The following is a 23,087-nucleotide window of genomic DNA, read 5'->3' on the forward strand; positions in this document are numbered from 1 at the left end:
CCCTTGATGGCTCGCAGGGTCGCTCCTAGCTCTGTTCACCATCCCAATATTGCCAATTGGGCCGGACAATCAGGGAAAACCCCAAATATTATACATTTCTTCCTGGATAATTCTTACAGTGACCATTCTCCCATGAAAGACAGTTGGTTACGCTACCCAAAAAGCAAAAAAAACCCCGAGGGTCAACCATTGAACTTTTGAGATATGTTGAATTTTGTACAAATCAGCGAAAAACGCAACAACTGGCACTGCCACTGGACAGCATTTCAACACGGGGCCGACGCACATCACAAGTTCAGTGTACACATACGTTAGCAACAACAGTAAAATGCGTAGTTTCTTGTTAGCCACCTATTGAGTAGCGCTACAGTATTTAAAAACTCCATAAAACATGTATTTGCCAAAATAACTGCTAAATCAACACTATGAGGACCAAGAAATTAATTATTTTATAGGAATTACGGTTATGAATTACGGCGCATGAATACAAAAAATCTCTCTAATGAGACCGTTTCGCAAAATACTTGACTGCCATCTATTTAATAGATTGTAAACTATTTTATTTCTCATTCTCGCGCACTTGTTCATTGAATGTACATATAATGTACACGCCATGTACACGGAAAGGATACCTGAAGTTGAGGTCGAAAAATATTTAAAGTGCCAGTTATCCGCTGGGGGCGTGCATATTTGTTGTCTTTCGTCAGCTGATTTTCGTGTGATAAATGTCCGTTTTTGAGCCATAAAATCTTGAAACTTCGAATTGCAGTTGTCAATCAGATTGGTGGAGTCGATTGTCATGTAAGTCAGTTTACTTTCTACTAAGTTTGACTGGAATATTTGTAGACATTGAGGAGAAATGTGTCTTCAAAAGCTTGGCCATTGTTCATTTGTTTCAGTGTCACTGCCAGCATGCAGTCATGACACACCTCCGGAGCTCCTTGGCTCAGCTCTCTTCATTTGCACTGCATCAGCTTATGCACTCCCAGTATGCATGCATTGTGCAACAGAAACAATAGTCATGGGGGATATTTTTTTACAGGTGCTTGCACAACTGTTTGAATGATTAGACCATTCAGCTGATCACAAAGTTTGTGGGGGGGGGGGGGGGGGGGGGTGACGCTGACCATGCGACAAACTGTTTCACCTGGAGGATCACAGTGGTTTAGGCTAAGGTGTATTCCATATTGCATTGTCCGAGAACTCCCAACTTCAATATCGCCAATGATATTTATAACCAGGTCATGGTAGATGTCACTCTCGTTATCGCCCACCTTCTAAACAAAGACGAACATGGGCCCAAACAAATCAAATGCATGAACTCGGAACACGTTAGAAAGCCTCGGCAAACTTCAGACAATGTCACGGTGGCCCTTTGTTCCTGGTGAAATGCATGACTCCAGGTCAGCGCCCAAACTGCTTCGAAAAGGTCATTGCAGAATGTCATCATGAATGATGCAATCATTGCGGTTTGTTGAGATGAAGTCGAGTCATTACAGTACCTACCAGTATGCGATAATCACCACGTTTTCACTGGGAACCATTCATTCAAAGAATTTGCGAAATTTGTTTTCGACTTTGCATTGGATTTGGAATGATCACAAGTCTTCGATTTTACGTGTGAAGGACTAGAGGTATATGATAACCTGCAACATTGCAAAAGAAAGAGAAGAAAGCCTGTTGAGGGATTGAAAAGAGCCTGGGTCTCAAATGTAAACTTTCTGAAATTTTTTGAAAGGTGCATTCATGATGAGGTGAGAAGGTTTAGATGTTTTTGCAACTGCCTTGGTACAACATGTATGTCTCTGTTCGTAGATCAATTCTTATTCATTCATAAAGAATTAGAACAAGGGATAAAAGTGCATTTATATTGTATCATAGAAGTAGGATATGATTTGAATCATCAAGTGCATTGTTTGGAGTTGTGGAGCATGGAAAAGTTTTGTGGTCAGTAGGTCACGAGGGTGTGGGTCAATGTACAGAATAATTCGTCATGAAATTTGAAGTGCTGAGGTGGAACAAAAGATTAGTTATTTGATTGTGTCACTGCAGGATTCAATGTACACTGTGAGGCATGACAATCAGCCCATGTGTCCACATGCCCGTCCTGATCTGAGTAGAATTGCCAGTATTGACATACTACTTCCATTATCTTTCCCTGGTGCCGTCGGGGACTTCCCAGTTGTTTTTTTGTACGTTCATTTCTATTTGTTCTGTTGGGAGTGTGAGACATAAAAATGTGCTTAAACTTTAAAGGACAGGACTTGACTGAGACAGTTGCAACAAGACAACAACTCTATTGCCAATAGTATAATAAAACAGTTGCCAATGGTATAATTAAACAGTACCAGGTATTCTATGCTGCTACCAGCAGTGTTATGATCATTATCGTTATCATTCCAAGCTTAAAAGTTATGTTCTCGGATATTAGAACAGCCAGTAACAGGTAGTTTGCGGAGGAGGCGATGTAAAAAATCTTGTACCTATGTGATGATGACTTCAAAGGCCAAGCTGGCTTCTATTGCTTAGATGGGTCTGATCACGAAACTGGTACAGTTTACACCTACCTAACTTCAACCATAGATAAATATTTCCTTTGTCCAGTTAATTTTGATATCCCATGCATAATAACCTTTGGGGTAGATCAGAGAGATAATATCATCAAAAAAAAATTCATAATGATTGACAAATTTTTTTACAGAAAATGTGTCCATTCGGAATTGACACTATTTTCACACATGCTTTTGTGACATGTGAAAGACATGTTCTTTATTTTATACTGCCGAGCCTTCTCTTGGCCGTTAAACCATCGTTTTAAAGTGTCAAATGGAGCGCAAATGCATGCACAGTAAACCCTGAAAGTTGCCTTTAGATTGCATATTGTGTCAATAAACACCGAGTGAAACGAGAGATCGATGCAGTACGTAACTTTTCCTGTCCAAATTAGTTACGAACTGACTATACTGCCGTGTATAACAGAACGCAGTATGCAGGGAAAGCCTGTATGTCGCAAATTGGCGTCGGCCAAGTAGTGTTTATTTCCACTGGTTTGTAAGAATTATCAAGGATTATCAAAAATTATGGAGAGATAACATCGTCTCAGATTTTTTTCCTGTCCATTTTCCAGTTACGTACGTCTTTTTATTTCTTTATCAAATTATTGAAATCCCACTCATTTTTACGACATCGCGGGGACGAGATTGCAGATCGAGACGATTTACGGCTTGTTGACATTGAGAGGAAAGATGGAAGACAAGCAGGACGGAGGCGAGTGTTTTGAAAATTTGCAGTCCATTTTTTGGAAATGTTACGAACTGAAACGGCAAATTTGTCATGTTACGAACATTTTTCAATAGCAGGAAAGGTGGTCCTTCTGTAGAATAAAATTGTGTCATGAATTTTTGGCAGGAATGCCTGAATTTAGCGATCATTGCCATCGCAGCGTGACACTGCTCAATGCACTGTGTGGTGAAAGATCGTCAGTACGTAATAAGGACAGCTAGTTCTTCACGACTTCTTACCATTTATTCGTCATTTCTGTGCGAATTTCGAACATATTTCCCTTCAGTTGAATGCAATTTCAATTATGACAATGAAACCTTTAAAAATTAGGCGATTTTTCTGTGGAAAATTGACTATCCTCGTAAGTGTGTGTCTATGAGGCCTACTTAATGATGTATGTAACTAGGACAACCCTGGTTCTGTGTCCCAGTTACCAACAGATGGAATTTGCTGTTTTCTGTCCATCTCCCAGCATAATTGGCTGGTATTAATTTTCTATGACTGCCTTGATCTTCACAAGTCCAATTGCTAATGTTTGCTAGAATTTTCGTCTATTAGCTGATGATTTGTATCATTCGCAGTGCAGTATGTAACTGGACATGGAAATTATCATGTCCTCGTTACCAACTGTTCATTCATGAAAATCAAGACACTTTTTCAATGATTTGAGGTACAATAAGAAGCTGTAGACTGTTTATTTTACATGTCAAGTAATACAATCAATAAATGAATGAGAAATAAACACAACGTTCTATGATTTGTATCATTCGCAGTGCAGTATGTAACTGGACATGAAAATTATCATGTCCTCGTTACCAACTGTTCATTCATGAAAATCAAGACACTTTTTCAATGATTTGAGGTACAATAAGAAGCTGTAGACTGTTTATTTTACATGTCAAGTAATACAATCAATAAATGAATGAGAAATAAACACAACGTTCTATGATTTGTATCATTCGCAGTGCAGTATGTAACTGGACATGGAAATTATCATGTCCTCGTTACCAACTGTTCATTCATGAAAATCAAGACACTTTTTCAATGATTTGAGGTACAATAAGAAGCTGTAGACAGTTTATTTTACATGTCAAGTAATACAATCAATAAATGAATGAGAAATAAACACCAAGTTTTATGATTTGTATCATTCGTAGTGCAGTATGCAACGGGACATGGAAATCATCATGTCCTCGTTACCAACTGTTCATTCATGAAAATCAAGGCACTTTTTCAATGATTTGAGGTACAATAAGAGGCTGTAGGTTTATTTTACATGTCAAGTTATACAAATCAATCAATAAATCAGAAATCAAATACAAAGTTCTATGATTTGTATCATTCGCAGTGCAGTATGTAACGGGACATAGAAATTATCATGTCCTCGTTACCAACTGTTCATTCATGAGATAAGACTTTGCATAGTCCTTGCTTTAATCCATGGTATCTGTTCATTTCAGGTATGCCGGGGCCTGATGTTGTCATGGTGAGGCGGTCATCCAGAGTTCTAAAGCGGAAGGCTGAGGAGGACTTGGAGCCAGATCTGAAACTCGTTGATGTTGAACCTGAAAGTAGATGGAAGAAATTATGTAGAATTAAAGAAGAAAAGGGACTGCTTGAATCGTTCCGTAAGGATGAGTCTACACGGCTTATACTCCATCGAATATCATTATCGGATGAGCAAAGGAAACAGTACAACGCCAAGGCGGCTGAACGGATGCGGCGTTACAGAGAGCGCAAAAAAGAAAACATCAATCCCCAGAAACGCATGACCAGGGCTGAAATTCAGTCTTCAGAGGAAAAGAAAACGAAGCAGAGGGAGTATTGGCGTTTGAAGAAACAAGAGTACCGCGCGAGTTTGACGGGACAAGCAAAGCGTCGCAGGAGAGAGAAGGAAAGGGCACAAAGAGAACCAGAGCAGGGTGAAGTAGTATCGTCTCATGTATCGCCTGATGAAGAATCTGATGAAGATTTTCAGACTGACTGTGCTAGGAGAAAAGCAATCTCCCGCGTAAAGCAGTGTATGCCAAAGACGCCGAAGAAATGGATAAAAGTGATTGGTGGGTTAGTTAGAAAGATGAGCCCAAGGAAGCAAAAGCATGCTGAAAATCATGGTTTTGTAAATAATCCAGACAACACAGTCCATGCAGAAATTGGGATCAATATTTCCAAAGAGGTTGATAAATTAAAGAAGAAACGGGATCGAAAGTCACTTGCTGTTAGGCGGAGATTAGTGCTTGCTATGCCAAGAAGGGCAAACAGTGTGAAGTGGTCCAAGCTTGTAAATAGGCAGAGCGATATGAGGGATGAGCAGATGAAAACATCAAGGTCCTTGTCAGACAGCTTGAAAGGCACCATCCAGGAGTTTTATGAAGAAAATGCAACAGTCCTGCCTTGCCAGAAAAGGATAACGAAGAAACTGAAGAAAGCTCGTTCTGGTTTGTCATTCACTACGCACCGGCTTCATCAAAAGTTTGTCAAACAGACTGGAAAGAAAGTTGGCATTACAAGCTTCAGAAAATTAAGGCCAAAGCATACACTCTGCAGAGATAAAGTGAAATACAATCAATGCCTTTGTGAGCGTTGCCAGAATTGTGATCTAAAACTGAAGACCATCAACAGGTTCATAGACCCACAGTTGAAAATTAAGGACCGATACCACATGGCAAAACTGACAGTTTGTGAATATGAGGGAGATTATCCAGCTATGGCATGCATCTTGCGCAAATGTTCTCTCTGTGGTGTAAAGAAATTGCGACAATATTTGGAACCAACAAAACCAAGTACGGAAACATGCAGATGGCAAGTGTGGCAGCAGAAATCGTTTGAGATGGGTGGGAAGCAGACCAAGAGGAAAGCCTTGGCGATGAATGTTGGATCCGTGGAAGAACTGATTGACGAGCTGTGTGAAGAAATGGAAAACTTCTCAAGACACTTGTTCTTCGCTTCTTGGCAGCACCAGCAGTTTTTGAAGATCTCAAAAAATCCACCTGAAGGGTTCTGTGTCCTGGTTGCAGATTACTCGGAGAACTATAGGTGTGACATGCAGGATGAAGTGCAATCCGCCCATTGGAGCTACCAGCAAGCCTCCATATTCCCTGTAGTCGCATACTACAGATGCCCAGAGCCGGACTGTAAAGAGGTGGTTCAGGAGTCCTTGGTCTTTGTTTCAAATGATCTAAATCATGACGCAAGCGCTGTGCACAACTTCCTGACAAAAGCCAACCAACACCTTTCTGCCAAAACGATGATCCATCATGAGGTACAGTTTAGCGACGGTTGCAGTGCCCAGTTCAAATCCCGGGAACCATTTGCTGACTTGTCCTATGGAAAGCATGACTACGGGTTCTCAGTTGAAAGATCGTTTTTTGGGTCGAATCATGGAAAGGGCCCCAGTGATGGTTTAGGCGCGGTAGTAAAACGAGCCACTAGGGATGCAGTGAAATCACGGGAAACCACTGTCCAAGATGCCAAAGACATGTGCAATTACTTGGAACAAAATCTGACGATTCCTAGCCAGGACATGCAGGATGGTTGCTGCCACAAGCCGCGTACATTTTTCTATGTTGATGCTGAAAACATCCAGAGGAAACGTCCGTCAAGACACCCAAATACTGGAGTCAAGGGTACAAGGTCGCTTCACTGTGTTAGAGGCATATCGCCAGGACACCTGATGACACGCATGCTCAGCTGCTACTGTGACAGTTGTATGGAAGGAAAGTATCAGCAATGTGTAAACAAGCAATATGTTCCGGAGTGGCAAGTCTGTTCACTCCGGCTACCCAACATAACTGAAGCTGCTGTCCATTTCTTCGCAGACATACAAACACAAATGAAGAAAGTGAAAGACTATGGAAAGCTGGTCAACATTTGTACTGTAGCAAAGGAGAAGTTGGGGGAATTTCCATTAGGCATGTTAGAACTGGGAACAATCTCGAACCTACTCAAACGTGACCAAAAAGCTGAGAGGGATATTCCAAATGACATGGCCCATAGGAAGAAGGCATTGAATGTGCTAGCTGATGGTAACTGCTTCCCTAGATGCGCAAGTCTGTTGGCCTATGGGAATGAAGATCACCATGTTGAAATGAGGGTGAGGATTGTCATTGAAATGACAATGAATGAAGACACATACCTGAATGATAACTATCTAGGTGGAGGGTTCAATTCCAAAACTCCCAAGTGCGGCTTAGCAAGTCTATTTGCCAGTTTCTCAGACATCTACACAGGTCAAGTAATCACTAAGACAGTGATGACTAAAATCTACAGAGATGAAGCCTTGAAGGTAGCAAAGCCAGGATCCTACTGCGGAATTTGGCAGCTATTCGCTTTGGCCAGTATTCTTCAACGTCCAATATTCTCGGTGTACCCTTGTCACTGTAATAATGAGGGAGTGGTTCGCAGAAACCTTCATCGATTGATCATTCCAAGAACACAGGCAGCCGCAGAATGTGCACACATTCTATGGACGAACAACAGGGATGATGTCAGCTATTCCAACTGGAATCCCAACCACTTTGTGGTTTTAGTTGATGATCACACTTCAACATACAGGTAAGTTTCATGTAATTTTAATAATTTTAGTTTACTATTGGACAAATGGAGGAAAATGTCAAATGATAATACATTTTGGTAAAATAATGTTTTATCACAGGTTTCTGAAAACTGCAATTAGCCTTTGATACCAGAATGTGCAGTTGGATACCAACCCTACTACCATTGACAAGGTACCAATCATCATGATTATAATAATTAATTATTGCTATAATTATCTGTACTTTGCTTTTTCAGTTCCATGGCCACGATGCCGATGGATCCTGAACCCCAGACATCGCACAATCCAAGCATGGTAGCAGCCGGGCAGCCTCACTCTTCAGTGGAACCCAGGTGAGCTAGACCCTACATACAACTTAACTGTTTCCCTGTGAACTTTGCAAGGAGAATAAATTCAGCATGTTCTTTAATTCCCTGTGCTTTGCCTTTTCAGTTCCATGGACGAGATGCCGATGGATCCTGAACCCCAGACATCGCACAATCCGAGCATGGTAGCAGCCAGACAGCCTCACTCTTCAGTGGAACCCAGGTGAGCTAGACCCTACATACAACTTAACTGTTTCCCTGTGAACTTTGCAAGGAGAATAAATTCAGCATGTTCTTTAATTCCCTGTGCTTTGCCTTTTCAGTTCCATGGACGAGATGCCGATGGATCCTGAACCCCAGACATCGCACAATCCGAGCATGGTAGCAGCCGGACAGCCTCACTCTTCAGTGGAACCCAGGTGAGCTAGACCCTATGTACAACTTAACTGTTTCCCTGTGAACTAAGCAAGGGGAATAAATTGCTTCATGTGTCAGTACGAAGTGTTGAGCTTTCTTATAAATTTACCTTTAAAAGTTTTTCATGGAAATTAATCCACATTGTTGGTCTTTCAGCCTCTCCAGAATACATGTAGATGAATCCGGGGATCAATCCAATGGTAGCACATCAACACCGTCACCAGATATCTCTCCAGAGAACTCCAGCTTACCTGAAATGAAGGAAAGGTAAAGGCGATGTTTCAAACAAATCAAACAATGTTGGATTATAATTTGGTCTATTCAATTTTAGGTTTTAGGCAGGAATTTCAAATCACTTTATCCTTTTCAGGAATCGGGCTCATGCTGTGAAACCAGGGAACTACATATTGGTAAATGTTCCAAGAAAAAAGGGAGGCTACCTACCATTCGTAGCAGAGGTAACTATATCATGAATTTGGTTTACAGTACCGGACTCAAATAAACCACATCCTGGCATGGCACGTCTTTCCAAGTCCCAATCCCTAGCATTCTTCTCGTTCTCCAAATTACACACCACAATGGACAAAAATGTAGGTCTGGCTGAGTCTGATCTAAAGCGAGCTCTACTGTAATTGAAGGAATGATAAATATTATTGCCTACTGGCATCCTGGATGGTAAGGGCATATTTGCATCCTGAACGGTAATTTCTGGCCATCCACCTAGAATGACGTCGGCTGCACTGTAGAAGCCACCATTGATCTGTGTTGAAGCTACTAGGTTACCCTATGCCTGGAGAACAATTAAATCTATTGCCGCCTCTGGTAATCTCGTATACATTTTTATACTTTCCTTAGCTGCGTCATATCCAGATTAGTAAATTAATTACTAAAATATTCTTGTCCACAGGTTGTCCAAAAAGTTGAAGGGAGTGAGAATGTGGTAGTCCATTTCATGGAACGAGACAGCGCACCAAAAACATGGAGGTGGCCCGATGAAACACTACTACGTGACCATGTGATTACAAGACAGGAAGTACTCCTGATTCTGAAAGAACCATTAATAAAAATGAAGGGTTCGCGTATGATGTATGTTTTTAATGAACCCTAAGCTGTGTTCACATTGCCAGCACCTTCAATGCGAATTCCTGAAGTCGAATCTGAGAATTCGCTTTGAACTCAAACCGGTTTAAGAAAGCACGATCTCATTGCGTTTGAAACCGTTTCGAGACTGAATTCGCCTTCAATGCCACTGTTCACACTATAAGCCTCAAACCGCTTCGATACTGGAGCGCCCTCTATCAGTGCTGTAGTTTAGCATTCGTCCCCATGATTCATTCATCATTTAAACCTAGACTGGTCGCCCGTCCTAATACATTTTTACGTTAGAACTTCTGCGTACTACGCCAGTCAGATTCCATGCGATGAGGAGCAGGTAAAAGTCTAATTTAAACCGGGGACGGGCTTGTGGTCACGGTCAGTTTGCGGCATGAAGCCATGGACATGATGGACGCGCTCAATCATGATCACGCTCGGCCATATTTTACTAATTTTATTAATTTTACCTATAATAAAACCGTCTATGACATGGCGTATATACATGCTTTGCCCATGCGAGAAAGTGTGAACACAGCTCTAGTGTGGCACAGAACAATTTTTCCAGCTAGTGGCTGCCAACATAACCTTTGACCTTTACAAATCTTTATACACTTCAATACACACTAGATCGCCATTGCACTAATGCCTATAAACGAGGTTGAGCAATCACCTCGTTTACAGGGATTAGTGCAATGGCGATAAAGTAAAGTTATGTTCCCTCAGGATTATTAGATTTAAGATTTATTGTTACATTGTTATTGTTGAAACATGTGATGTGATTGTCTGGCCAAAATGTTTACTGGTCTTTGTTGAAGTTTGAGTTTTTTAACATTTTTAATAAAACTATTTTAAATTTATTCATTTTTCATCTTGTTAATTTCGGGATACTGTACTACTAGGTCCAATCAGCAAGAGCATCCATCCATAGCTCATCATTGCTGGTGGAGTGATTACTCCCATGGGGTTACCCCATCCCAGGCAAGTGACCATAATGTATGCCCTGGAAATATCCCCTTGCATGCAGTAAACAGGTTTTGGGGCCATGTACACATTGAGGGGGAGAGGGTCTGAGGATTTGCACATGCCTTTTTGCGTGGTAGAGCTATGATAGGGGGGATCCTGACATTTTTGCGTACATATTCAATGGATGACCCCTTTCCTCACTCCAAAAGTGTCCACCTTGACAGAGTATAATGATGGCACAAGCATCCCTCCTTTTGGTTATCCTCTATAGCAAGGGATTGTTTGCAAATTGGTTTCATGTGTCCCAGTTACATACTGATCAACTTTGTAAAATGAAGTTTTCATTGTCCTAAACATTCTCATAGGACTAAAGTGCCCATTGCTCCGCTTTCTAGGTAAGTGCAAGAAATTCCTGACATTTAAATTCAAATTTGACAAATTCTGTTTTTATGTCCATGTTACATACTGACTTTGAACTATCCAAGTTCCCTCTCGCTGGAGTAAGAGAAAACGAAATTTCCAAAAAATAAGACAATGCAAAATGTTTCTTACCTGTAACATATTTTCTTTGATCTCTGTCCCTTTTCTAATCTGCCAATACATCAAACTTTGAATTCCTGTCCATGTTACATACTGCTTTTTTCTGTAAACCAGTTTCGGCTATTTTTACACAATGGACTCAATATTTGGAGAAAATGTTAAACATGTCCAATATTTTCAGTTGGTATATATAGGACCACATCCAAAGAGATGTTGAGGCAATTCCATGAAGTTAGGAACGATATCTTCTGTCCATGTTACATACTGACTTTTTAGCATTATCAGACAGTTAATGTGTTACCTTGATGAATATTATCCTCATTCTTTTGTGGCTATTGCATATCGGTCTAAGCCTTCAAAAATGGAAAACCAAATTGCATTTCCTCTTTTAAACATTTTATTTTCAAGTGTCACAATTTTTTGTACCAGTTTCGTGATCAGACCCAGATAAGAATGGGCAACCTGCCATTTTGAAAAAAGAGCAGATTTTTTGAGTGAACACTCAGTTTCTTCAGTACTGTACTCAACTTGAGTTATGAGTGCAAGTAAAAGGCAACACTAAAGAGTTCTCAAAAGACTGTGTATCCATTTAATACACGAGAGGATGTGACTCTAAGTAGTGTAAGCTGATCTCTACCACATGAGTATACCAGGACCAAGTGAGTTACATACATGTATCTAAATTTATCAATTTCAATTGTTATTCACTGGCTGTCACCATATAAATCCATGTGTAATAAAAACCTGTTTTTTCGTATCGCATTGTAATAAAAGGTTCTGCAGTGGATGGTTGCTCTGCACAGTAAAGATGTCATCATTTTTGTGGTTGAACATTATTATTTAATTGATTCCACTGTTCATCTGGGCTGTAATGCGGATTGAGTTTGAACCCCTGTCCTGTGGAAAATTACCAACGAGTTGTGAAGTAAGTTTTTAAAATGTTGTTATGTTTTGTTTCTCTCCAGATGAACTTCTGATGGTGAGTTAGCAGAACTAAAACCAGAGGTAAGCATTTACCATTTTCGAGCTTCAAGTCTCCTTCTTCTTCTCTGGCTTTCATTCTACACTTGGAGGTGTTGGTCTCAATGGAGATCGCTTATTCTGCTTGGTGTGGCCAAAAAAAGAGTAAAGCAAAATGCCTAAGTTTGTAAGCAATATGCCTGACAGGTATCGAAATCAATACCCACAATGACAAGTCATGAGTCTTAAAGGCTTATGGAGCGGGACGCGTCATCGCTGACTTTCTAAAGGCTATCGAAATGTTGGGCAGTTATCATGCATTCAAATATCCTTAAACTTGGTATTCATGGTATGTCTGTCTACATAACGACAATGTTGTAATTTGTATTCAGTGGGTTTGCGCAGCTGAAAATGTACAAATTCAATTATGAATTATTGACGAATGGCTTTGGCCTGAGGGGACGTCCTTTTTTCATCAGGTGACAGTCCTGTTGTATTCTTCACATTACAGTCACCATGCATAGAAAATCAGATTTGCATACAATCGGATGACATAATTCTGGAGGCATTGTCATTGTATTACTTTCAACCAACCAGGTCAAGTAGGCCACCGAGATAAAAGAATGACCTAACCAATATTTGAATAGTGGTAAGACAAAGAGATGGGATAATGGATGTAATCAAGGGGCTCTTCTTGGTTGTATCACCTGGACCTGGTAGGCTTACACCGTTGGCCCAGTAAGTGGCGAGTGAAAGCCCTGAAGCTCAAGGATGTCATGGTCCGAGTCACCAGATGGCTCTTACTCTCAGCCAAACCCAAGATGGTTTGTGCTTGTCTGGCAACGGGCCCAGGAAGGAATTTGTCTAGCATTCCTTAGTCATATTGTTTGACCTAATCATCATAATATGACTTAATAATGAATGGGTCTTATCATTCAATTGTCATTATGGTGTAGGGGTAGTGAACAAGTCAGCTGTTTAAGCTGTGTATTTGCGTGGTCTTGTGGTGCATTAAGTTGGCTTGATTTTCCTGAACTAGCTCTTTTTGTAGCCCAGAGCCTGGCCTGGTATCAACCTGGTATGTATATAATCTTCATCGCTTTTGTGTGGCTGGAGCCTAGGTCAGCTGTGCTTGTGGATGGCATTTTGACATGTTCTCTGCTTGGATAGCAGGATAGATGAGCTTTGGTGGTCGATCGGTTCTTTTTTGCCTCAGTGTCGTCTTTGTCTTCAGTCACCTGTCCATGTACCTGTATGATCTTTGTCCTATTGTTGTGTAGCTCTCTATATTTCAAGCCAAAGACAACTGTTCAAATGGACACAATCATACTTTGACATGTTTTTGTGACAGGATAAAACTGGAGGCTTGTGGTATTCGACTCGATGACTCGACGACGCGATGGCTCGATGACGCGATCGTTGCTATGGATTTTGCTAAAATACGGAATCCCATGATCCTGGTCTCCGGGCTACCGCTGCAACAGCAGAGGTTTTAGCTCGGCCTTCCCATACCAAGCTACGGTATGTGGAAGGATGTCCCCCCCCCAGCCATGGCCACTGAAGATTGGTCCCCGCGATTGATTTTGATATTTAAAGGACTCGTGGAAGTTTCATAGCATGCAAAATGACCGGAGATTTAATTGACAAACAAGCTTCTAGTGGCCAATGTCAGATGTCATGTGGTAGTCTGTCAAGAATCGGAATTTCGCATATGTGCAGTTTTTTAGACTCAGTCACTCAGTCCCTCTTCTGTCCCTTGACATCTGCCCCCCCCCCCCCCCCCCCCCAATACATCAGCCCCTATACATGCTTTCCGAAATTGGTGGCTTGCATTGGAACTAACTTTTTCCCCCTTGTCCGTCATTAAAGGCATTCAAGTGTGTTGGTCAACCATGACTATCTCCTTTGTCCCTCCACCACAGGCCTAGTTTCCCCTTATGACATCACTATTTCGGACACTCAGCGCCCCATTTCTGGAAAGGTGTATGGGACATTTAATATTGCCGTGCTGAACGGATATCCAGAGCCAACCTTGTCTCCAGGAACTCGCGTGTCATTTTAACATTGGAATTTCTGCTCGTAAAGAACCTGGGTAGGAGGTTGATCTGAACCAGCTATATTTAGGTGTATTAGCTGTATTGACGGTAAGATACCAGTGGCTTGCATAGCAACATGGCGCATGGTTTTATCAAAAATGCGAACTTGTAGGAAACGAAAAATGGTCGGATTAGATACGGTGAAAACAGCTGGAAAGGGGTTGGTAATGATCGGTTCTTTTTTATTTTCCTCCACTTATGATTCTATGTATAAATTACAGTCCAAGCAGTGATATTCTTTAAAAAGATTCCAACCGGATCGCGTCATCGAGTCATCGCGTCGTCGAGTCATCGAGTCGAATACCACAAGCCAAAACTGGACAAGCTTCTTGTCAAATGTTTTCTTTTTGGATTTTTGTGTAAGTGCTTCGATTCTTCTGTCTTTGTTTTTCCAAGGTTTTAGAAGGGCCCTTTGCTCCTTGTGTATGTATGAGCCAGCCTGAGATAAATACTGTGTCAACATTGTTAAGCTGGCTTTACAAATTCGTACACAGTAAACCTTTTACCATCTTGACACCCAAGTTTTTGAGAATGTTAGGTCTCTCACCTAAAAGGAGCCCGATAGTAGTGAAACAAACGCATACAGGAGTAAGGCTGGCTGGCCTATTACAGGTGTAAAATTGGCCTTTCATCCCTTAATTGGGTCGACACAGCATCTGTGAATTTGTTGGAATTTGTGATGAGAATTCAGTGTGTTGAGAAATAAATCACTTGGGTATCAACCCCTGGACAAATAATGCAGATTATTCATGATCATGTCACCTGTTGGCTTTCAGTAATGTTCTAAAAACCTGTTCTGTTTTGTTCATTAAACCTATCGGCCAGGGGGGGATCTTGGTGTGATCATTGAGCCATTCCATGTCCTATTCTTTAAATGACTGGTCTACATTCAGTGATCCATGTCATTTTATGACTGGCTTACTGTCCAAGTTCTGTGTAATGACCGTGTACATCCATTAAATTTCAATCAGACTATTGGCAATCTATTGTTAATCTCCTCTTTTAAAGGACTGATGAAAGGCTTATCTAAAGTATATGACCCATATCATGTAATTAACTCACCAGGCCTATTCTTGAGCAATCACTGACAAAAAAAGGTCAGTTTTTGATCCACTTTCAGATTAAAGCATAATAAGCCTATTTTAAATAAACACTATAATTAGTAGCCTTGCATTTTAGTTCCAAAGCTGATTCTGTTGGTGTGGCCCAATCGCAATGGCAGTGGCCTATAATAACTATCCTTCAATAAACCATGTTTCATGTTCCACTGCATGACATTACCAGTCAGCTGATCCAAGTTTGAATATAAAGTATAACCTGGAGAAATAAAGTGCATCAGTTGATGTTGTTCCACCCAAATTCATAAGAGTGTGCAGGCCTGTTCTTGATGAGGTCACTGTCACTCATTGTGACAAAAGTGCTTCACTCGTGCAAGTGGAGGCCAAGTGTGCATGCAGCAAGAGTGGGGCCGATGCCAACTTTCTTCAATACACGATCCCAAGCAAGTCAACGGATAGGTCTAACTCAGTGGACACTTCTGCCCTGACGAAAGATGTTGTTGCTGGCCAGTCACTTCTAAAGAACATGAAGGGGTCGTGTGTCAGGCAGTTATTGCTTCGCAATCAGGGCTCACCACGCATGCTTCTTGTGAGTGCCAATGACATGTTTTTAGTAAAGATTTATATAGCAGTATGTTATTTAAGCCATTCCGCTGTTCCAGGGCTTTTCAAGCGAAGACTTCTCTGAATATGGGCTGACTGCCCACCAAGTTCACCAGGTTTGAAAACAAAGTTGCCTTGGTGACGGAGGAAATATAAAGGGCATCATGGCGATAGGGGAGGTTATCAGAGGTTTGGATGCCTCCGATAAATTCGGCCCCTGCACAAGAACAAAATGATCATTGTCGACTACCATCATTTTATGGGACAAAAAATGAGGCTATTGTTGACTTGTTTACTGGCAATAGTTGTCATAAAATCAGCTGATTGGGATAATTGTTCTCCATGGCCGTCTAAGATAATTAGGCCATTGCTTTAATTTACTACATTATAGAAAAGCCCACATGATTCAACAGGCCTACTGACCTGATTGTTCTGACACAACATGCCCAGATAAGATTGATGAGCAGATCAGCTGGTTTTCGAGGTTGTTCCTACATTCGATTTCATGACCTTGTAAAATTTCCATGCGGATATTTCGATCTCCAGTGTCAGGCTGAGCTGAGGTAATTATCTCCGAAACCATGTCACTGACACTGTGTTCTCCAAAAAAACATTTTCCCTTTAGATTAGAATTGTCTAAATTGATTCACAGTGTATTCTGATAATTCGGAAATGGTGGGATTAGAAATTCTCTGCCTGGGGAGCTGATCAATTAGAATTTTTGGAGTTAAAAGGTTACTTCAAAGGCTAAGAGTAAGAAGGTAAGATATACGTAAAGGCCTGACTGCGAATTGTCAAACTGACAATCAAGTTCTCTGAAATCAATCCACTTTCCTTTCAGAGCTGCATGGGGTTTCAATTCCACCCTACTCCTAAACACTCTGCAGTGTTAGTACTTCAGTCCTCATATCATTTTCAAAAGTACTCAAGAGTTCTAAACTTCGATTATCTTTCATCTTTTTCAGGAAGTTGACAAAAGAGCCGAAAGATGGCTTCAAACGAGGAAAATGACGCACCAAATGGCATAATAACAACAAACAACTCTGTATCGGCTACAGAAATGGCCGACAGTCCAGAAACTGCGACAGACGACCCCGAAACATCATCACAAAAAAGTGACGCTTCTGATAGCGAGGCGAAGAGTGAATGGGATCCGAATATTCCCGTGCCACCCGACGGTGGTTGGGGTTGGGTTGTGGTATTTGCATCGTTCATGATCCATGTAATAGCAGACGGTATTGTGTACTCTTTCGGGATATTCTACGTCGAGTTCTTGGAGTATTTTGAGAGCGGGAAGGGTGACACTGCCTGGATTGCGTCGTTGATGGTTGGGATCACGTTTGTCACAGGTAGGTTGGCCAAGGAAATGTATCTTGACCAGTCAAATGATAGGCAAGGGGAAGCTCAAGTGTCAGCAATGGACAGTTATTGGGAGGTTATTTTGAATGGAACTGACCAATTTGGGACCGAAATCGGAGTCGGATATGGAGAGAGTATATTGCTTCAAGAGGTGTCGGCTAAGAAAGGTTCCATGGCACTGTATTTCTGATTTGTGATAAGTTGACCTGAGGGCATCTTTACTTAGAGGTCTCATCAGCTTACATTAGCTATGGGGCATGGAATTAGTTAGGTCTCATTGAATAAGCTAGGTTGCAGCATTAGCTATATGGTTGGCTGGTGTGGATAGACTGTCATCTTGAGGTAGGCCTAAATGTCTCAGTACAACGGCCAAGCTGGATCCGATTGTGGCATTAAACCAATAACAAATCGCATGTATTATTTCTATGTTTGTCCATTTGTATTACAGGTCCAATAGCAAGTGCCTTTGTAAATCGTTTTGGATGTCGCTTCACCACCATGATGGGTGCCGTCGTTGGATCCTGTGGATTCATCCTTAGCATTTTCGCCCCAAACATCTATGTTTTGTATGTTACATTTGGGTTAATAGGAGGTAAGGCAATCAGTGTTTTGTCGAAGGTTCTATTCCCTGAATTGTTTCCAAACCTTGATAATCTCAACGTTTTTAACAATGCTTATCAAAGAATATTTGAAGTGTTTTTGAATAATGAAATGTTTTGTTTTGGAGACGGATATTCTGGTAAATTGACCTTGTGACCTTTTTTAAAAACTAATCAACACTTCATAGTGTTTGCTCAATCTTGGTAACTGTCACTGACCGATTTCTTTCATGTCAAGGTTTTGAATTCTATCTTAATTAGTTTATGATATTTACCTAAAATTTATCACTTCAAACTTCAAAGCAGTAAGTAAAAAGAGAGTTCTCTTGATTTATCCAGATTATCTAGATTTCTTAATCTGGATCCAAAAACATTGAAAGTAATTTGAAATGTTTTTTATACTACATTTCACTCTTTGCAGGACTTGGCCTTGGCCTGATCTACCTTCCTGCCATCGTGAGTGTAGGACAGTACTTCGAAAAGAAACGTTCCTTTGCCACTGGCCTTGCTGTCTGCGGTTCGGGAGTTGGGACGTTCGTTTTTGCCCCTCTGTCACAAGTACTCCTCGATCATTACGGGTGGAAAGGTGCCACTATGATTCTGACCGGACTTCTCTTGAATTGTGTACTTCTCGGTGCTCTGTTCCGCCCCCTATATTCAGAGAACGAGTTAAAGGAAAAGGCCAAGAAACGTATGGAGCACCGACAGCGTGAGACATTGGCGGCTGCCAAGCGTCACCGAGAAGAGCGCGCAGTAAATGGTCAGGCTGGCCTTGGTACACCTCTTATGCTAAAAGAGAAGAGACGTTTGTTGAATGAAGATTCTTTTAGTGGACAAAAAATTGGTGCTAATGACCCGCAGTATTTCTGTTCTCTCCCCGTTATCAACCCTGAGGGGGTTAAGAGTAGTCCACTTCTGACAGTTGATACGCCAACTGATAGCAAAATCGTGACGTCCGACACTCACATTGATCATCTTGTGAAACGACAACAGCAAAAGGATTTGGCCGTCCACAAACATTCGCACTATCACCACATGTCGACGGTAGTCACGCCGTATTCGGCCTATGCTGTCAAAAGTGAGGAAGACTTAGCAACAATGGCGTTCATGTCGAATCATGCTCTCCACGTCATGTCAATTTCAACGTTACATGTTGGGCCAACGGAGGATGACAAGTCAAAGTCCGGCTGCACTGCACTATTGCAGGATTTCAAAGTTGCCTTTAGACAAATGACTGACCTCTCTCTGTTGAAAAACCCACTGTTTGTGATGTTTGCAATTTCAAACTTGTTCACGAGCATCGGTTTCAACGCTCCATATATCTATCTTCCTGACCAAGCCCATTTGTTAGGTATCCCGGAACAGAAGGGAGCCTTCCTTATATCTGTGATAGGGATTGCAAACACTGTTGGACGGATTCTGTTTGGGTTTTTATCTGACCGTATTGGGCATTGGCGACTTCATCTCTACAATACTGCCCTCTTGTTGTGTGGAATCTGCACTGCCTTGAGTCCGCTCTGCCTCAGCTATCCTTGGCTGGCTGCTTATGCTGCTTCCTATGGACTGTTTGTTGGTAAGTGATTTGTCCAAGGTCATAGGCCATTAGTTATAGAACCCCCAATATCTGTATTATGAGTCTGAAACCAATATGAATGTGAATGATATCAACTCTGTGTTAATAAAGACTGCTTGAGACAGTCGATGTAAACAAGTTGCATCCATAAAAAGACTGACTCTTGTAAAACCTATTAGCAAATATGTTACATCAATCATAACAGTTGCTAAGGTACAGTCACAATCACAATTGACTTCCCTAAACTTGTGGATGTTATGTACAGTGGAGTGTACTCGCAAAGCATAAGGCATGTCAACTATGACTGTGACTGTAACTGGCAGTTATAGTTCAATAAACAACGACATTTCCTCAAATTTATGTTTTGATAAATTCTCTTTTCAGGAACTTATGTGACCCTGACAGCCATTTTACTTGTTGATCTCCTGGGTCTCGAACATCTTGTCAACTCATTCGGTCTGCTGCTGCTTTTCCAAGGTGCCGCAACTCTTATAGGCCCACCCATGTTGGGTAAGTTTGATGTGTGTCATCTGCCAGCTGTCCACAAATATTTCACGGGTGTATTTGCCTGGGCATCCTGCTAACGTATACAAGTTGAATACGAGTTGATACCCAGAATTGTTTTCACCAGAATTGGTGTCCAGCGTGGTGCTAGCTTTATATATTTACAAGGGAGATTGCAAAGTTATTTTAGTTGCAAATAAGATGCTAACTCTCATTGTCTTCATTACAGGTTGGGTTTTCGACGGTACTGGGAGTTACGAAATATCATTCATCATTGCCGGTGTCATGATAGCCGTCAGTGGTGCTATGCTGTACACCGTTCCGTGCGTCCAAAAGCTCATGGACAGGAGGAAGGCCAAAAAACTCCAGATAAAAAACTCTGTGCAAATTTGATTTGATGTAGCTGTGAAATTCTGTCCGAATTGAATGAGGTGAAACCGAGATCGAAAGAGTGAATACTATGGCGTTATCTCTACATCAGAGTCAGTAAGCAACGGGCCGAGTGGTGAAGGAGTTGGAATACCAAGCTTGATTGTTTTGCGTGTCAACTGCACTGTGCAGGCAAAAGTAATTGAGGGCATTTGTTCAGAATGAGGTGGTTTGTTGTTACAAACAACCCAGTTAATCAGCACTCCCCGCTAGGTGTTAGGTGACATGACGTGTCCTGCTGCCATCTCATATCCACAAACTTGACCAACAGTTGTTTTTCATTGCGGAATTAAAGCGCCAGATTTTGACTGCTAGTCATGGTTTTGCATGATTTAGTAATTTCACGTGCCAGACTCAAGTTGCGGGATCAGCATTTCCACATAGAGAGGAGGTATTGATTTGTGGAAGAGTGTTTGGAGAATGGGTAGAAAGGTTCAGGTACTATGTTATACTACTTAAAAGTCATAAGTTTGTTTGTTATGTATACTTATTATTTGAAAATTGTGCATTGTGTATAGTCAATAGTGAAGTTCCTAAAGTGCATGGGACCCATATAATGAATGGCAGTTTAATAATGCAATTGCTAGTCGAATGGAAAAAGTCAATTTTGTTTTTACGATAAAAAAAAATATATATTGATAAGGCAGGGTAATTTTGACATTACTTTTCAAGTATGGTACTTTCTCCCTTGGTGAGTGGAATGGAATCGTCCATTTGTGAGAATTTTGTTAGTAATGGATCGCGCCATTATATGATTCAGGGGTAGATGCCACAGGTATTTGCTTATAAATTTAGATTATACCCTAGAGTAGTCAATTTTAGTCATAAAACACTCGAAGTCAATTTGAGATAGCGTTTTTTCTTACAATCTTAATAATTGTGCAATATTACCAAATAATGCACCTTCAAATACTCCCGAGTCAAGTTTGTTTTTGGTGCACCCTGTAATCTTTCTAAGGATGAAAAAGCACACCAATTAGTCAGATGTAGTCATTTTTCAAACAATCTTGATTCATAAGGAAAAGTCACAGAAACTTTTTTTGTAATTCCTCACAAAAATCAAGGGCCATTGTTAGGTGTCAGTGATTTTACTGCCCAGGTTCAGATCAGGATAGTGTTCATCTTATTTTGGGAACGAGTTTACAATCCCCGATCACACCCCAAAAAAAGGTCATCGGTTGACTAACGAAGCACCACTGTTCAATGGATTTATAGTTGAATGCGATCAAACTACGTCATTTCCGATCGGGGATTGTAAATTTTAGCCTTATTTTGTGATGAGACTTGTGCATTGAGGGCACTGCAGGGACCAATAACACTTAGAATAAACCAGGTTATTTGCAGCTTGGTTTCTCTTGAAGCTTCAATGCGTTGGATCCTAAACAAAGATATGCTTCACAAATGTAAGGAAAGTGTTGAGTGAGAAACCTTTAGTAGACATTTTCAGTTGATGTGCTGGTTTTTGGCAAGCATTTAGTAATAATTGGACGCATAGTTTCAATGTTTTTCATATTGAAGTCTGTTTATATTGATTATAGAATTTTATGTAGAATTTATTTTACTCAATGTTCTAAATATAGTATGCATTTTAGTTCCATAGCTTCTGTCTCGAGTGATTCATGTTGTTTCTGGCCAGGGTTATTCTTTAGAAAGCAATGGTAAAGTTGGTATTTTCTGTGGAAAATTGCGGGTAAAGTTTGTCTTGTCTGAGGAAAATTGCGGGTAAGGTTGGTCATTTCTGTGGAAAGGTGTTGGTCCTTTCAACAGAAATGACGAAATTACTAACTTTATCATTTCTATAGAAAGAAAGGAATATCTTACAAAAAGGTCTAGAATAATGCACATTTATTATAGCTTGCAAAAATATTCTAACTTTGTATATACTCCAGACGAATAGGTTTGCCCCTGGCTGGCACCAAAGATCTATGATTTTATGACTAGTCAGTTACCTTTCGTAAGACTAGTGCATTCTCGTTTTATCAATATGTTGCTTGTGATTACTGTAATGATTCTGTAAAATTGATGTATTGTCTTGAATTGATGAATTTCTGTGAAATTCAGATTATATGATATGAGCAAGTAAATATGATTGTATGTAACACTTTTGTATAACCTCATCATTGAAAACATGGCACCCATGCTTGTCTTGCTATGTTGCCGATACCAGTAGTTTATTTCATGTCAAGTCTACAAGACTTTGCTTCAATCGGTGTACGTACGCTCTCCTGTGTAAATGAACAGAGATTTTTACAAACTTGTCTTGAAATGGACTTTCAATTACTCATAAACTAATAGTATACTCTATATTGTAGTCATTCTCTGTACTTGATTTCGGATCTTATTAGCTTTGCTGGTTGAGACTTCCAATGCTGATGAAATCAAGGTCAGCCAATAAAACTTGTCTTATTAAACCAAACTTTCTGACTTTACTTTGTTTAGTCTTCATTGTTCATCAGATCCAAGTCAAATTGAATATAGAAAGGACTACCACTGAGTCATGAAGTGATTGTTGAATATTCAACACGAGGAATCCCGTGTCACCTGGCCTCTTATAGTGACACATTGTTTTCACTGCGGGTGATGTCTTACCTCGTAAGTGGCTGAAATAGTACAAAAGGCTGCAAGGACAACCCATGGTTGGCTAGAGCCCCAAAGAGCCAGTTCACAGAGATTGTTCCAGAAGGTACCATCCGTTTCCATGAGCATGCTACATGGTGGTGGAGGTTTGAGACCTCAGGAACTCGGATTA

At 40.8% G+C, this 23,087-nt stretch overlaps 2 protein-coding genes and 1 long non-coding RNA gene across 8 annotated transcripts; 2 read left to right on the top strand and 1 right to left on the bottom strand.

Moving 5' to 3' along the window:
- The first annotated feature begins 659 nt into the window (after positions 1-659).
- Positions 660-22,762, top strand: LOC135494222 (monocarboxylate transporter 12-B-like). Of its 4 annotated transcripts, none has more exons than XM_064782059.1 (7): positions 660-801; positions 12,123-12,162; positions 16,840-17,223; positions 17,682-17,825; positions 18,254-19,405; positions 19,790-19,915; positions 20,139-22,762. In XM_064782059.1, exons 3-7 carry the CDS (start codon positions 16,863-16,865, stop codon positions 20,300-20,302), a joined length of 1,947 nt encoding a protein of 648 aa, XP_064638129.1. In that variant the 5' UTR covers positions 660-801; positions 12,123-12,162; positions 16,840-16,862; the 3' UTR covers positions 20,303-22,762. The 4 variants fall into 4 exon arrangements, with proteins under 4 accessions (XP_064638129.1, XP_064638130.1, XP_064638133.1 ...); XM_064782060.1 differs by lacking the exon at positions 660-801 and adding an exon at positions 11,626-11,816; XM_064782063.1 differs by lacking the exons at positions 660-801; positions 12,123-12,162 and adding an exon at positions 13,067-13,195.
- Positions 4,699-10,563, top strand: LOC135494221 (uncharacterized). 2 transcript variants are annotated; one of them, XM_064782057.1, is made up of 7 exons: positions 4,699-7,836; positions 8,074-8,169; positions 8,270-8,365; positions 8,466-8,561; positions 8,716-8,826; positions 8,930-9,017; positions 9,467-10,563. In XM_064782057.1, the coding sequence occupies exons 1-7, from the start codon at positions 4,745-4,747 to the stop codon at positions 9,665-9,667; spliced, it is 3,780 nt and encodes a 1,259-aa protein (XP_064638127.1). In that variant the 5' UTR covers positions 4,699-4,744; the 3' UTR covers positions 9,668-10,563. The 2 variants fall into 2 exon arrangements, with proteins under 2 accessions (XP_064638127.1, XP_064638128.1); XM_064782058.1 differs by lacking the exons at positions 8,270-8,365; positions 8,466-8,561.
- Positions 4,727-11,586, bottom strand: LOC135494223 (uncharacterized). Of its 2 annotated transcripts, XR_010448362.1 has the most exons (4): positions 11,170-11,586; positions 9,004-9,185; positions 8,669-8,810; positions 4,727-4,847 (listed from the first exon to the last, which is right to left on the bottom strand). It is a non-coding gene; the product is annotated as an uncharacterized LOC135494223 (long non-coding RNA). The 2 variants fall into 2 exon arrangements; XR_010448361.1 differs by lacking the exon at positions 11,170-11,586 and having other exon boundaries at positions 9,004-9,487.
- Positions 22,763-23,087: the final 325 nt, after the last annotated feature.

Source organism: Lineus longissimus, chromosome 10 (assembly GCF_910592395.1).
Source record: "Lineus longissimus chromosome 10, tnLinLong1.2, whole genome shotgun sequence".
In the NCBI taxonomy this organism is placed as follows: domain Eukaryota; kingdom Metazoa; phylum Nemertea; class Pilidiophora; order Heteronemertea; family Lineidae; genus Lineus; species Lineus longissimus.

Bases quoted from the DNA above. Each gene is read 5' to 3' on its own strand.
- LOC135494221 (XM_064782057.1), top strand. From the start codon at position 4,745: ATGCCGGGGCCTGATGTTGTCATGGTGAGGCGGTCATCCAGAGTTCTA. The intron at 8,562-8,715 runs GTGAGCTAGACC...TTGGTCTTTCAG, and splicing joins CACTCTTCAGTGGAACCCAG to CCTCTCCAGAATACATGTAG. The intron at 8,827-8,929 runs GTAAAGGCGATG...TATCCTTTTCAG, and splicing joins TTACCTGAAATGAAGGAAAG to GAATCGGGCTCATGCTGTGA.
- LOC135494222 (XM_064782059.1), top strand. From the start codon at position 16,863: ATGGCTTCAAACGAGGAAAATGACGCACCAAATGGCATAATAACAACA. The intron at 19,406-19,789 runs GTAAGTGATTTG...TTCTCTTTTCAG, and splicing joins TTCCTATGGACTGTTTGTTG to GAACTTATGTGACCCTGACA. The intron at 19,916-20,138 runs GTAAGTTTGATG...TCTTCATTACAG, and splicing joins TATAGGCCCACCCATGTTGG to GTTGGGTTTTCGACGGTACT.